Source organism: Cricetulus griseus, chromosome 2, assembly GCF_003668045.3.
Source record: "Cricetulus griseus strain 17A/GY chromosome 2, alternate assembly CriGri-PICRH-1.0, whole genome shotgun sequence".
Taxonomy (NCBI): domain Eukaryota; kingdom Metazoa; phylum Chordata; class Mammalia; order Rodentia; family Cricetidae; genus Cricetulus; species Cricetulus griseus.
In genome coordinates, this window is record NC_048595.1 from 264,237,915 (window position 1) to 264,252,062 (window position 14,148).

Consider the following 14,148-nt stretch of genomic DNA (forward strand, 5'->3'; position numbering starts at 1 on the left):
ACATAATTGAGTTTGAAGAATTGTAGGATTTATGCATAACTTTACTAAAAAACAGAATCAAGAACTTAAGAATCTTTAGAATGAAATTGCTCAAGCCTTTGTCTTTAAAAGTTCCTCTAAGAGGCCTGGATTAAATAAAAAACAAACATTTCCAACAGTGGTGTCCACTGTAACACAAACACTGTATTTTCACTTACAACATGTGATTCATTCTTATCCAACATTTGAAGTGTAGCAACAGACTGTAAGCAAAATAGAATCTTATTACATTTTAAAATCAGTTATTTCAGAGATTCAAAGTGGCAGTGTGCCAGTAGATGTTAAGCTCATATTTCTAAATAGATTTTTAATAAAAATATAACAAATTATAGGTTTTATACATCTTAAATTGTAATCTTAACCAGGCTTTGTATGGTATCTAGTCCTGTTTAAAGTCAGTTTTTAAATACTAAAATGAACTATGCTTTTACCACATATCTCAAATTAAAAATCCATTCTCGTCTGCCAGGGGCTTTTGAAAGCTGAAGAGCACAGTTGGTCTCTCGCAGAGTTGGTCCATGCTGTGGTTCTACTCACACACTATCATTCTCTTGCCTCATTCACGTTTGGCTGTGGAATTAGTCCAGAAATTCATTGTGATGGTGGCCACACCTTCAGACCTCCTTCTGTTAGTAACTACTGCTTCTGTGACATTACGAATGGCAATCACAACGTGGATGAGATGCAAGTCAACTCAGCAGGAAATATTTCAGTAAGTGTTACTGGTTATGAGATTGTAATAAGACTGGTTACTATAATTGTTACTTTTTTCCCCCATCTGGCTTATTCAAAACCCTGTCCTGTTAAATCCTTAGAGATATTAGATCTTTTTTTGTTTCAAAACAGGGTTTCTCTGTGTAGCCCTCTCTGGCTCTATAGACCAGGCTGGCCTCGAACTAACATAGATCCACATGCCTCTGCCTCCCAAGTGCTAGAACCAAAGGGCTGTCCCACCATTGCCCTGCTAGATCTGTGTTTTAAGGATGAATTTATTTCGGCCCATCCCTAGTCTAGATGCTAGGTCCTCAGTCTTTGGGTTACAACCCCTTTGGGGGTCAATTATCCTTTCACAGGGTCTTAGTACCAGGCTAAAGTAAAGTTTCTGAATTTTCTTGGTTGTTTTCTATTAATAACAGTAAAAAGTAGAGGGTTTTATTTTTCTAATTCAACAGCTCCCTATACCCAGATTTTAATTTGGATCTTTTAGAAGGTGTATAGTTTACACTATCACACTGGACAGTGAGCCAATAGAAGGTGTGTAGTTTGCACTATCACACTGGACAGAGTAGATAGAAAGATTTAGGGTAAAGATGCAGTAGGGTTACAGGAGTGTAAATCATTTATCTACTTAGCCATTCCTGTGCCATCACCCGGCACTGTAGATAAGACTCTGTTGTAGTCATCCCAGAAAGTGACAGCTGCTACCCCCAGTCACAGAGGTCAGCTGGCCCACTCCAGCCATGTGAGGACATGTCTCATTTTTAATTGGTAAGCTGTATAAATAGAACAATTACTATTTTAAAAATGATAGACATGAGACAGTATGTACTCTGTGTATCTTATTTATCTGAGTAAGTAGAAGCTAAGTTTTAAATATTAAATTTCCCTTTTTACTTTAAATTAACAGTGTTAAATTTTAATCTCTAAAACAATATAAGTATTGATTGCATTATTATTTTTAAGGTTTAAAAAGCATTATAATTCATTGAAATGTTTTTCTCTCTTAAATCTTAAAATTTAAATATTTCTATAGCCCATAGGCTAAAACAATTTCATTTACTAATGTACATTAAAATTATAAGAAAATCTATTTTTACTATATTTTGGTAAGATAAAGGTTTTTATGAGACAGACTTAATGAAATTCCTAAATTTCATTCTGTGCCTGCCATCTGTAACATAAACAGTACTTCTCTTCAGGTAAGCGATTCCTTCTTTGAGGTTGAAGCCCTCATGGAAAAGATGAAGCAGTTACAAGAATGTCGAGATGAGGAGGAAGCCAGCCAGGAGGAGATGGCATCGAGGTTTGAAATAGAGAAGAGAGAGAGCATGCTTGTCTTCTCTTCAGGTGAGAGCCATCCTGAGCATGGCCATAGAGCTTCCCATACAAGCCCAACTTGTTTCTATAGAGTTTCTATAAGTCTTAAAAAGCAGACCCAATGTGTCCTTTCAGGAAGGCTCCTGCATAGATTTTCCCACTCACAGGTAGTTTTTAAGGAAGGCAGCAGAGAAAGGGTAGGGAGTGCAGATAGCACTAGAGTAAGGGTGGAGCATCAGTCATGGATATACTGGCACTCTCCATTTTCTTTTTTAATTTTATGTTGGGAAGGGTTGGCAGGGTGTGCGCATGCCACAGCAAGCATGCTGAAGTCAGACAGGTGTCAGGAATTGGCTCTCTCCTTCCACCATGCAGCTCCCATAGATTAAACTCGAGATGTTGAGGTTGGTGGCAAATGCCTTTACCCACTGAGCCATTTCACCAGCTCCAGAGATGATTTGGTTATCTTAAATGTTATCCAAATGGGGTGTTCTTAACTTAGAATCCATACTTTTAGGATGTTAAAATGAATAAATTAGAGAAGAAAAACTGAGGGAGAAGGGTCAATCAAAAAGGAAATAAAAGCCATGCAGAATCCTATGAGTGTTTGTTTTATCACAGAGATTCTTGTTTTTACTACATTCTTTTTTGTGGTAAACAAGCTAATTGTTTGTATTAAGACTTTATTGTGGGTTGGGGGTGTAATCAGTAGACTGTTCAGCATACCCAAAGCCCTGGGTTTCACCCCCAGCACCATGTGAACCAGTCATGTAGCACATGCCTCTAATCCCAGCACTCAGGATGGAGCAGGAAAATACATCTCACACTTATTTATGATGGGTAAAAAATGAATTAGCATCTTGTTTTCAAAAGCTTTTAAAAGACTTTTTTTTTTTTTTTAACAAAATCATTTCAGATGATGATGAAGTTACACCAGCCAGAGATGTATCTCGGCACTTTGAGGACACTAGCTATGGCTATAAGGATTTCTCTAGACATGGGATGCATGTTCCAACATTTCGTGTCCAGGTAAAATTGTAACTTGCATAACATAACTGTTTAGAAACCTCTCACTGTGACATTATGTGAAAAAGCCACCTGGACTTCAGGAGTGTGTTCAGTGCTTAGCAGGTGGCATAGACAGAGCAGCGTAGCTCTCTCCTCTGGTGCCAACATGGAAGATTATCTATTCTGCACTCTTAATTTTGTGAAGTTTCCAGTTGATCAGCAGAATCATGCTATAGCTTAATGTCTGTCTTAAGTTTATTGTTGAATATTTAGGTAAATATGAAGCAGGCAAATTATACTCTCAACTTGCCCAATTAGCCCTTACAGGCCAGTGTTAACTAATAACTTCTTTTATTAGAGTTCTGAAACTAGTTGAGCTTTCAGACTTTTTTTCTTCTTTGCTCCCACCCAAACTAAAATTGTGCTTAAAAAGACAAAATTTAGGCACAAGGAGGAGTTGAGCTGTAATGAAATATAATAAATTCAGAATTGAACGGATTATTTTGTATTAAAATTTTCCTGGAGAGAGATGAGAATGTGAAAGGTGGGGGCAGCTGGGATGCCCCTCAGTGCTGGGTGCTTTTCCAAGAGTGCGAGTCCTGGGGCTGCACAGGTATCACAGGGAGGGCGGGGGGCTTATATCATAGCAAGAGAGTTAGAACTAGTTTAATCTTGGTTGAGGTATCCAGTGAAGGTTGCAAAGAGACTGAATACTGAGAGTTGTGAAGGAGGCTTCCTGCTGCCATTGGTGGGAAGAAGTTTTAACCTGGTGAGGATGCCTTAAGTGCTGACTCAGTTTACAGTAAGTTGAATGGGCATTGACAGAGCATTGTGGCATAATGTCAGAAGAGATGTTCCAGGAAAATGCAGGAGCAAGCTGGCAGGAGACAGGCATCAAGAAGACTGTATAGGGAAGGAAGTAGAAGGCTTGGCTAATGGGGGAGACGATGAGGAGGATGAGTGGTGGATATACGGAACTAGGTTTTTTTTTCGCTTTTGTTTTGTGACATAGTCTTATTATATAGTCCACGATGGTCTCTAACTTTTGGTCTCCCTGCTTCATCTTTCCAAATATTCAGATAATAGGCATTAGCTACCATAGCTGGCTTAGAAATTTACAAAATTCAAGGAACATTGGCATGTCTGCAGTGATGCTACGTAGGAGAGGAACTTTAACCTGTGTTGCCTCGAAACTAGGTAGAAAGCTGGAGAAAGCTGAAAATCTGTGGCTCCCTTGGTTCTTAAACTTGACCAAATTACAATTCATAACCTTTCTTTCATTGCAACATGGAAATTGAGAATGAACTACAGCGCCAAGGAGACTGAGTTCAAAGTCAGCGTACAGATTCCAGCTGCCGGTGACCTCATGTGCTGCAGTGCTGTTTTGCCATGTTTAAAGTATTCATAATTCCTGTCTTCCCTGTGTTTAGGACTACTGCTGGGAAGACCATGGTTATTCTCTGGTAAATCGTCTTTATCCAGATGTGGGACAGTTAATTGACGAGAAATTTCACATTGCTTACAATCTTACTTACAATACAATGGCAATGCACAAAGATGTCGATACCTCAATGCTCAGACGGGCTATCTGGAACTATATTCACTGCATGTTTGGGATACGGTGAGTCTGTGTCCTTATGCTTCTAAAGACATTTCCTTTACACAGGAGTATTGGGATGCCTGCAGTGCACACGCACACAGAACCAGGGCTTGGGGTTTTCACTCTCTCTTAGCTAGACAGGTGAGGGCAAAGATAAGGATTTGATAAATCACAACTGACTTCGAGAAGGAAGAGCAAGCAAGCTGGTCCCAGCACATAGATAGGAAACAGAGTTGGTCACTGATCATCTGTGTGTCATCTTCTGTCTCTGGGCATTCATATTTCTTGGAATCCAGCCCCTCTGAATAGTACCATCTCCTATTGTACCTGGAACTCCCTCAGTCCTGTTAGGTTTCCAACATGCCGTGTTCATAGAAAAACATAAACATGTGCTACCTTCTCATAAACAAATCCCATACTGCATGACTTTCTGGATATTTTATCCAATAAATCTGCTTTCTCGTGTATTGTTTTATCAGAGACCTACAAGCTCTCTTTAATTTACACTGCTCAGGCCTTTAAAGTACATCCAACCAGTTTTAAACTATTTTCTACTAATGAGTGCCCAGACTGTTGACTATGGCCTCCTTGGATGGCTTTAGGACCAGCTTTGCCAAGAACTTTCCCCTTTTCACTGAAAATACAGTAGGTAACTTGCATGCCTGTATGATCTGAAGCCCAGGATTTAGTGGTTGGATCAGACATTGCTGCATGTCAGACATCTCAGCCTCTCCTAAAAGTGACACCATGAGATTCTGAGAGACCAGCCAGCCCTCCTGCCCCACCCACCTGTGACTTTTCCCTCATCTGACCCCAGAAACTTTTACACAAATTGCTGTCTTATGGTGTGTAAAAGTAACGGCAGTAAATATAAATTCTTAATTTCAACACTCATCTGTGCTCTTTTCAGAGTTGGTTTCAACATGGTTGTGTGTTGGAGATTGTGACTATGCCATTGCTTGGTACCCAGTGCTGCAACCTTAGTACTGTTCACTATAGGAATGGTCTGCTTGGCACCTGAAAACTTCTGACTTCCTAACTTCTTCCTTTTTGCTTTTCCATCCACCCCATTTTAACACCGTAAAGCCTTATCATTTCTGAATCTAACTTCCCATATGATGAGGAAAAAAGTAGTGTTTCCATAAATGTGTGCTGCACATAGAAATGAGATTATACACTGACGGTAGTCCATTCTTTTGTCTTTTAACAGATACGATGACTATGACTATGGTGAAATTAACCAGCTCTTGGACCGTAGCTTTAAAGTTTATATCAAAACTGTTGTCTGCACTCCTGAGAAGGTTACTAAAAGAATGTATGACAGCTTCTGGAGGCAGTTCAAGCACTCTGAGAAGGTAGGTATATGCTCACTCAAAGTGGCTGGGTCACCTTGTAATTCACAGTGATTATTACACTCCTTCACATAATCTAGTGGCTCTCCAACTCATTCCATCATCTCTACAGCCTGAAAAACATCCTTCCAGAATGCCTGTCTCAGGAACCCCTTGAAAGAGGCCCATATCATGAGAAGTGCAAGAATAAACAAGTGGGCCGGTCTGTCCTCAGAAATCTGGCCTAGCTGTCTCCACCCAAAACCATTTTGCAAGATCTTTTAAAAAGTGGTCATGGGCAGAAATGGGTTCTCTTGGAAGCATCTTTCCAGAAATTGATGGTTTGGCAGGAAATTCTAAAAGTCAGACAGAGCAGTCCCCAGATTTTCTGAACTATAACAAATATCCTGAAGACATGCAGTCAAATGTAAATAGAATAATTAATTTATCCCAAAAAGAAGTCTGATACTGTGCTAACAAATGAAGACTTAAGTGCTTTGGTAGCACATAGAATATACAGTTCGCCCTTCAAGGTCATAGTTCTGCATCCATAGATTGAGCCAGCTGAGGATCACAAAGAGTCACAACGATTTTATTTGTGCCAAATACATACCAGTAGCTTGTCGTCATTCCCCAGACAGCATGACAACTATTCTGTGGCATTAACATTGTAGTAATGGAAACTGTGCATTGTGTGTCTTGTGTATAGTGTGCTGTTTAAAATGAGGGCTAGAACATCCAGGGACTGGGGTATCCAAGGAGAATCCTGAAACCAGTTCCCCATCATATCCAGGGATAAATACTGTACTTATTTGGGACATTTTTTGAATTGAATGCACTGAAAAACTGTGGTGTTTATAATCTGTTCTTACATGATGTTGTGTTTTATACTCAGGTTCATGTTAATCTGCTTCTTATAGAAGCTCGGATGCAAGCAGAGCTCCTGTATGCTCTGAGAGCCATTACCCGCTATATGACCTGAATCCTCTCCTCCTTCAACATGATCCTGGAATGAACGGCAAGTGTAGTCTACAAGGGGCTGGAACCCAGCCCCAGGACCAATGGTAGATAAAAAGAATTCAGAAATCCGTTGTGCCATGATTCCTGTAGTGTCTGCTGTTTTACTGTGGGATACCACTGCTTGTCTAGCAGTGGATGCTTGGCAGCTTCAGCGTTAGAGCTGTGAGGAAAGGCTGCTGGTCACAGTGTTTGCTCTTTGACAGTACAGGATGCTGTATACTTGTTTCAGTACAGCAACTAGTAATTCTCCAAAGCCTGTTGCTCTGATATCACAGATAACAAGACTTGGAGTGTGTAAGACTGGGACTTGGGTACTAAGTTTATACGTGAGGAATCCAGCAGCTCTCGGTGCTGCTTTGGCTGGGGGTGAGTGTGTGGCTGCTCCAACTAAGCTACTAGTGATTAAAGTGAGCACTGCTACTCCCTGAGCCTACGTACATACCCTGTGTGGTTTTTCTATTAAACTTGTACACGTTCTTTGTTTCTCGCATCTAAACAGGCATAGAATTGTTACTCACAGCTCAGCAAAGACCATGATGATGGTAACAGACAGTTTCTTTCATGATAGTTTTTAAAATTCAGTTATTGGATGATATTACCGTGGCATTCTTAGAAGATTTTCTCCAAAGAGCAATCTTACAATGAAAGTGTGTGGTTTATAAGAAAAATGGGCTATCTTTTGATATGCTGTTTCCCAAGATTTTCTGGCCCTGGAGGGCAGCTGTCTTGTGCAGAAAATGTGGAAAATCTTGCTGCACACTGCTGCACAGTCCAGGAGCTCCTGTTGACCTCCTGACCCTGACTTTGAAGGCGGTGCATCTCCTTACAGAATAAAGCTGGAAAATATTTTAGTGAGGTTATCAAATTTGTATCTTGATTTACAAAATGCTAACTTTGAGATACAAACATTGAAAAATGTATTAAGTACTTTGTATTCTGGAACCGTGAATTGCTTTTGAAGTCTGTCAGTATTATTGGTATTTTTCAATAAAGAATAATTTTCCTCAATTTGCTGTCACAATTTCATAAAGTCATTAAGCTTCACAATTAGTAACAGAATCTGAGTTTCAATTCTGAACCAAGGAGATTTACACTTAAACTGGAATCAAATGAGTGACCACTATTAAATGGCAAAACCATTTGGAAGCCTGTAGTCTACTGTCATCACTATAGCTCAATACATGGAACTAGATACTCTACAAAGAAAAAAGGTATCTTTTGGCTCATGGTTCTGAGTGCTGGGAAGACTAAGACTGGACAGCCACATCTGCTCAGAACCACACACTACTTCAGCTGTGACGGGAAAGCTGAAGAGACAGGAAGCCGAGCTCTCATGATCATGAACGCATTCCTTTATGAAAACTAGCCATCTGTTGATCGTTCCATTCCCATGAACCAAACCCTTCCTCCTAGGTCCCACACCCAACTCTAGAACTTCTGGGAACACCCTCAAATTCTAGTAGATATGAACCTTGTGAGAAACTTGGAAACTACCTTCAAATAGGTCTGCTTAAATAACTGTGCGGTGGGCATGGTGATGCATGCCTGTGATCCTAGCACTTGGGAGGTGGAGCCAGGAAAACCAAGAGTTCAAAGTCACCCTCAGCCATGTAGGAGGGCAACAAGAAAAAGAATGTAAATCTTTCTAGTTAGCAATATACACATGGTCCTCCTAAGTATTTACATGTGCCTCTGCCCTCTGCCAGCCTCTGTTTTTCCACTGCAGTACAAGTGAGCCTGGTAAGTGACTGCTGGACAGTTACCATTCTACTCACTGTTTGCCTGTTGTCTTTATTTCCAAGTTGTCTTGAAAACAAAAGGTTTCTAGTAGCACTTCTGACCAGAAGAGTGCTCCCAGTAACAGCTCTGACCAGGAGGGCGTTCACAGAACACAAATGCATGAACTTATTTACTCCATGAAGCTTACTACCATGTGGGAATCAGACAGAAATTGAACCTTGAGTGAGTCAAACGCACGAGAACACGAGAAGGAGGGGTATTTGGTAAAACTTAACGTTTCCATGCTTCCTAAGAACCTCAGGTGCTGCTCTAAACACACAGGATTCCAAATGTTTCTGTGTAATTTTTTCAAGTTTCCAAAATAACTGAGGCAAGAAGCATACTCCAAGGCTGTTAAGACTCTTCCCTTTGCCAGAGGAAATTTTTTTTAAAGATTCTTGGATGAGTTTCTAAGGCTCAATTTTTAAAATCTGACTTTTTGGTAAAACTAGAGGATTTGTTTTCCCAGTACTCAAGTATTGAACCCAGGGCTCAGATGTGGTAAGCAAGTACCCAGGAGGAACTTTATTAGGCCAGGCTTGCTAAGTATCTCAAACGATGAATATGGATGGACCCAAACATCCCAGGCTTACCATGTTTAGGTGTAACTTCAGACATAACATAGTGACACTTTATAAACCCAAGAACAAATATATAATTTACCTATTCAGAATTAATTTTGATACAGTCCATGCATCAATAAATAAAATTTATTGGGGAGGTACATTTTCCATCAAGGTACTATTTCATAAAGTCTATTTGCATTTTTGTATAGTGTGTGTGGGTACCAAGGAACAGCCAAGGCCACAGGTAGGGTGACAGCAGCAGGGCCAGCAGGGAAGTCTGCTGTGGGGTCCATGTCTTCATGGGCCAGGATCTCTGGAGCCCAGGTGACCCCCTGCCCCTGAGCTTTGCACACTGTGATAGCAGGCATGCATTCCCACCCCAAGCAAGAGACTAAGTTAACTGACAGCCGTCCATAGAAAAGAGCAATTTGCAAGAACACTGGTTGGGACGCATCAGACCCCTTTCCCAGCACAGCCCAGAATGAAGGGAAACCTCCCAGGGCCTGCTGCTCAGGACAGGCAACAACCAGCTTTTGCTCACATCTGGCTTGTCTGACTGCTGAGACTGGCCTTAGTCTCACTTGGCTCAGCCCAGGTGGGGTCTTACTGGCATCGTTAGAGCAGTGGTTCTCAACCTTCCTAATGCTGCAACTCTTTAATCCAGTTCCTCATGTTGTGGTGACTCCCAAATATAAAATTATTTTGTTGCTACTTCATAGTTTGTAGTATTGTTCTCATGAATCATAACTGTCTGATATGCAAGATATGTGCCACCCACCAAAGATGTCATGATTCATAGGTTTAGAACCACTGGTTTAGATGCTTCTGAAGCCGCTGAAAACAGGTAATAGCCAATGTGCTAGAATAATAGCACAGATTTGCAGCTCTGCAGGCAGAGGGGCAGGGCAGCCAGAGAGTTCCACGAGTACCAGGGAAACTGCATGGCTCCTAAGCAAAGGAGGGCTTCAGAGAGAAGTGCAGACAATTCTAAGAGCCACACATAGCAGGACGGAGGACGAGAGAAACACACACATATTCCAGAGCCTCCAGCCAGGCTAACCAGCGGAGGTTTTCTGCACAAAGCCAATCTATAAATAGTATGAGAGAGAGAATGTGAGAGCCAAAGTTACATTTTAAGTTTTAATTACTATGTCAAAGAGATCCATGAAACAAAAAATGCCTCTGATCTACAAGCCCTTTGCTCAAGGACAAATAGCTCCTGAAATGCTGGAAGCTGTTGTTTATGGGAGATAATAAGCCACATGTTTTTCACTCCCCTAACAAGTTTGCTTGACCCATCTGCACGGGATGTGCTTGGGTCACATGTGGGTGGGAGGTTCACTGGTCTCAATCTCAACAAAAGCCTACCACACATACAGAGGATAGAGAACCATGTACCAGTCAAAGAAAATCTTCAAAACCTAAAGAGTTTTAAGGCTGGGCATTTGGGGCACTGTAGCACAAATAATAAAAACCCAGAGACAGATATTGGGGTTCAAGCTAAAGATAAGAAAAGCAAAGCAGCCAGCCACTAGAGAGTTCTTATCTCTACCAAAGCTCAGACCAAAGGGTGGCAATCCTGTCCTCAGAGCAACTGTAGACACAGTGCTCTCTACCAAACCTCAGACTCACTGAGACTGCACTGAGTCCCTGCCTTATATTCCTCTCTAGTGGTGGGATTGAAGGTGTGCCATCCCAAGTGCTAGGATCAAAGGTGTGAGCTCTGTTTCTCTTTTAGACTGATTCACTTTCATGTAACCCAGGATGACCTTGAACTCACAGAGATCCATCTGCCTGTCTCCCAAGTGCTGGGATTAAAGGTATGGCCACCAATGCCTGTCCTCTGTGACTAACTAGTGATTTAGCTTTGCAGGATGATCTTCAGGCAGGCTTTATTTGTTAAATTACAAACAAAATATCACTACAGGGCATGCCTTTTATCCCAGCGCTTGAGGAGCAGAGGAAGGCAGATATCTATCTGAGGGTTCAAGGCCAGCCTGGTCTTTAGATCAAGTTCCAGGTCAACCAGAGCTACATAGTGAGACCCAGTCTAAAAAAGAAAATAGAGCCAGGTAAGTAAATTCCTTATGAGGAATTAAAACGTGTTACAGACAACTGTGTAAAATCAGGAAAATTATTTAAATGTCAACAGTGAAAAACTGCACAAAGGAACCAAACAAATTCTAGAACTGAAAAATACCCCACTACTTGGTGGTGCTGCAGGAGCACCCTGAGTAAGTTTGAGGCCATCTTGGGGCACAGAGCAAGTGGAAAATTCCCAAGAGGAATTCTGTAAGACCCCCGGAAAGCTCAGGCTTCCAGGATCTCAGCCCAGGACCGAGGTCACCCCAATCACCAGGCGGAGGCGAAAGCTTGATGCAAACAGCACGAGGCTTTATTGCTGTTTAATGAGTTAACCCTATGTTAGCTCGGGTCTTTCACCCACCTGCCATGGTGGATGGCTAACAAAGAAAGACAGCTCAAAGCGGCTGCATAGAGATCTTACAGGGCAGCATAAGGGGAGTGTCTAGGGATACGCATAGGCTCAGGATTGGTGTGCCTCCAGGCTTGGAGGGCTTGCCCTGTGTTGATTGGCCAACTGGTTGTTATGGCCCGTAGGTGGTTGCTATGCTCTGTGCGTCATTGCTGTGCGCTTGTCAGTATAGCACACCCAGAGCCTTAAAGCATACCACCACCAGCTAACTTCTGATTGGTTCCTTGCCACGAGGCAGGCACCTAACCTCTAGTGACCAAGGCAAGGTCAGAAAAGCACGTGTTACTGTCATGGCTGCCGAAAGGGGCAGGCATCTGACCTTAGTGACCAAGACAAGGTCAGGCAAGTGCGTGCTCGGCTGTTATGGCTGCCGAAATGGGGAGCTGGTCCCTTCAATTCAACAGCAAACTTCATCAGACAAGTGAGAACTGATGAATATGAAGAATAGGTCATTTGGCACCAGGTCAGAGGAACAAAATCATAACAAGAAATGAAGGGTTTAAAGGCTATCTGAACACTATATGCCAGGACACGTGAGAAATCCTAGATGTGAAACAAAGGGACAGCTAGTCAGAGACAAGAATGCTTTTTTGCCGGGTTTGGTGGTACTGAGGGCCTTGATTACACACTCTGCTCCTGAGCTACATTCCCCAATCCTCCTCTAGTCTTTTTACTCCAGACACTGCAAATTTGAGGAATGAAATCCAGTAATTCCCCTGTCGAAGGGGAAAGGGACAAGATCTCCTGAGCAAATTGGGAGCATGGGGGCAAGGGAGACGGAGCTAAGAGAATGAGAAAGGGGGAAAATGGGGGGTGATGAGGACATAAGGGAAGAAGGAAGGTTGTGTAGGGGGAATAATAGAGGAGAGCAAAATAAAAGATACCATCAGAGAGGGAGCCATTATAGGTTTAAAGAGAAATCAGGCACTAGGGAAATGTCCAGAGATCTACAAGGATGACACCAACTAACCATCTAAGCAACAGTGGAGAGGCTACCTTAAATACCCTCCCCTGATAATGAGATTGATGACTAACTTATATGGCATCCTATAGCCTTCATCCAGCAGCTGATGGAAGCAGAAGCAGACAGCCACAGCTAAACACTGAACTGAACTGGAACCCAGTTGCAGAGAAGGAGGACTGATGAGCAAAGGGATAAAAACCAGGCTGGTGAAACCCACAGAAACAGCTGACGTGAACAAGGGGGAGCTCTTGGCCCCCAGAATGATCACTGGGATACCAGCATGGAACTGATCCAGACCCCATGAATGTGGGTGTCAGTGTGGAGGCCTCAGAAATCTATGGTGCCCCTTGTAGCAGATCAGTACTTATTTCTAGCATAGGAATGGACTTTGGGAGCCCATTCCATATAGAGGGATTCTCCCTGAGCCTAGACACATGGGGGAGGGCCTAGGCCCTATCCCAAAGGATATGACAGACTCTGAAGACCCCATATGGAAGGCCTCAGCCTCCCTGGGGAGCAGAAAGTGTATGGGATAGGTAGGGTGTTAGTGGGGGGCAGGGGAGGAGGGGAGGGAGAGAGAACTGGGATTGACATGTAAAGCAATCTTGTTTCTAATTTAAATTAAAAAATGGAGAAAAAAAAAGAAATACACTAATTCAAGAAACTCAGTGAACTACACATAGGATAAAGCCACAGAGATAGTAAGGAAGCAGAGGACTTGAATAATCCAAATGTTGAGAGTTCAAAACAGAAGCCTAGAAGTAGTAAGAGAAAATCACCAGCCCTCCAAAGGAATCCTTCATCTGAAAGAATAACATAGTATAGGCAGTGGTATCTTCAATACAAGGCCACATGAAAGCAAAGTTCACAAGCAAAAGTAAATATGAACAAATAGAATAATTTGTATTATGTAATTCTGCTATTTAAACTCAATTCTGATACAAGTTCAAATATGACAAAGGCATGAAAATAACTGGAAATTTATATAAATGGGAATGCAATGTGCAGTGTGTAAATGGAGGGACACGCAGGGCTGAAAAGGAATAGTCTTTGGATGTTAAAGCTGTCTGTCACCAGTTAAAAATAGATTGTTACACTATTACAGTGCTTTGTATGTTTCCCATGGTAGCCACAAAGAAAATGTCTAGAAGGAAATGAACAGATAATAAAAGTGACACTAAAACAAGAATAAAAAGTGAAACACAAAAGGAAAGCAGAGAGAAAATAAGAGTCAAGGGCTACAAGATGTGTAGCAGATAGCTAACCACAGTGAGTCCCTTCCATCCATAGTTACGCCAACTCTAAATGGA

At 41.9% G+C, this 14,148-nt stretch overlaps 1 protein-coding gene across 2 annotated transcripts in view; it reads left to right on the plus strand.

The window, feature by feature from the left end:
• Window positions 1-8,043, plus strand: part of Sesn1 (sestrin 1) — a 75,205-nt gene extending 67,162 nt beyond the window's left edge. For both annotated transcript variants that reach the window (XM_027402216.2, XM_027402217.2), the window contains exons 5-10: window positions 509-751; window positions 1,959-2,106; window positions 2,993-3,105; window positions 4,515-4,705; window positions 5,895-6,039; window positions 6,911-8,043. In XM_027402216.2, coding sequence (XP_027258017.1) covers window positions 509-751; window positions 1,959-2,106; window positions 2,993-3,105; window positions 4,515-4,705; window positions 5,895-6,039; window positions 6,911-6,997 — 927 coding nt within the window. In that variant the 3' untranslated portion in view covers window positions 6,998-8,043. The remainder of the gene's footprint in view (window positions 1-508; window positions 752-1,958; window positions 2,107-2,992; window positions 3,106-4,514; window positions 4,706-5,894; window positions 6,040-6,910) is intronic.
• Window positions 8,044-14,148: the final 6,105 nt, after the last annotated feature.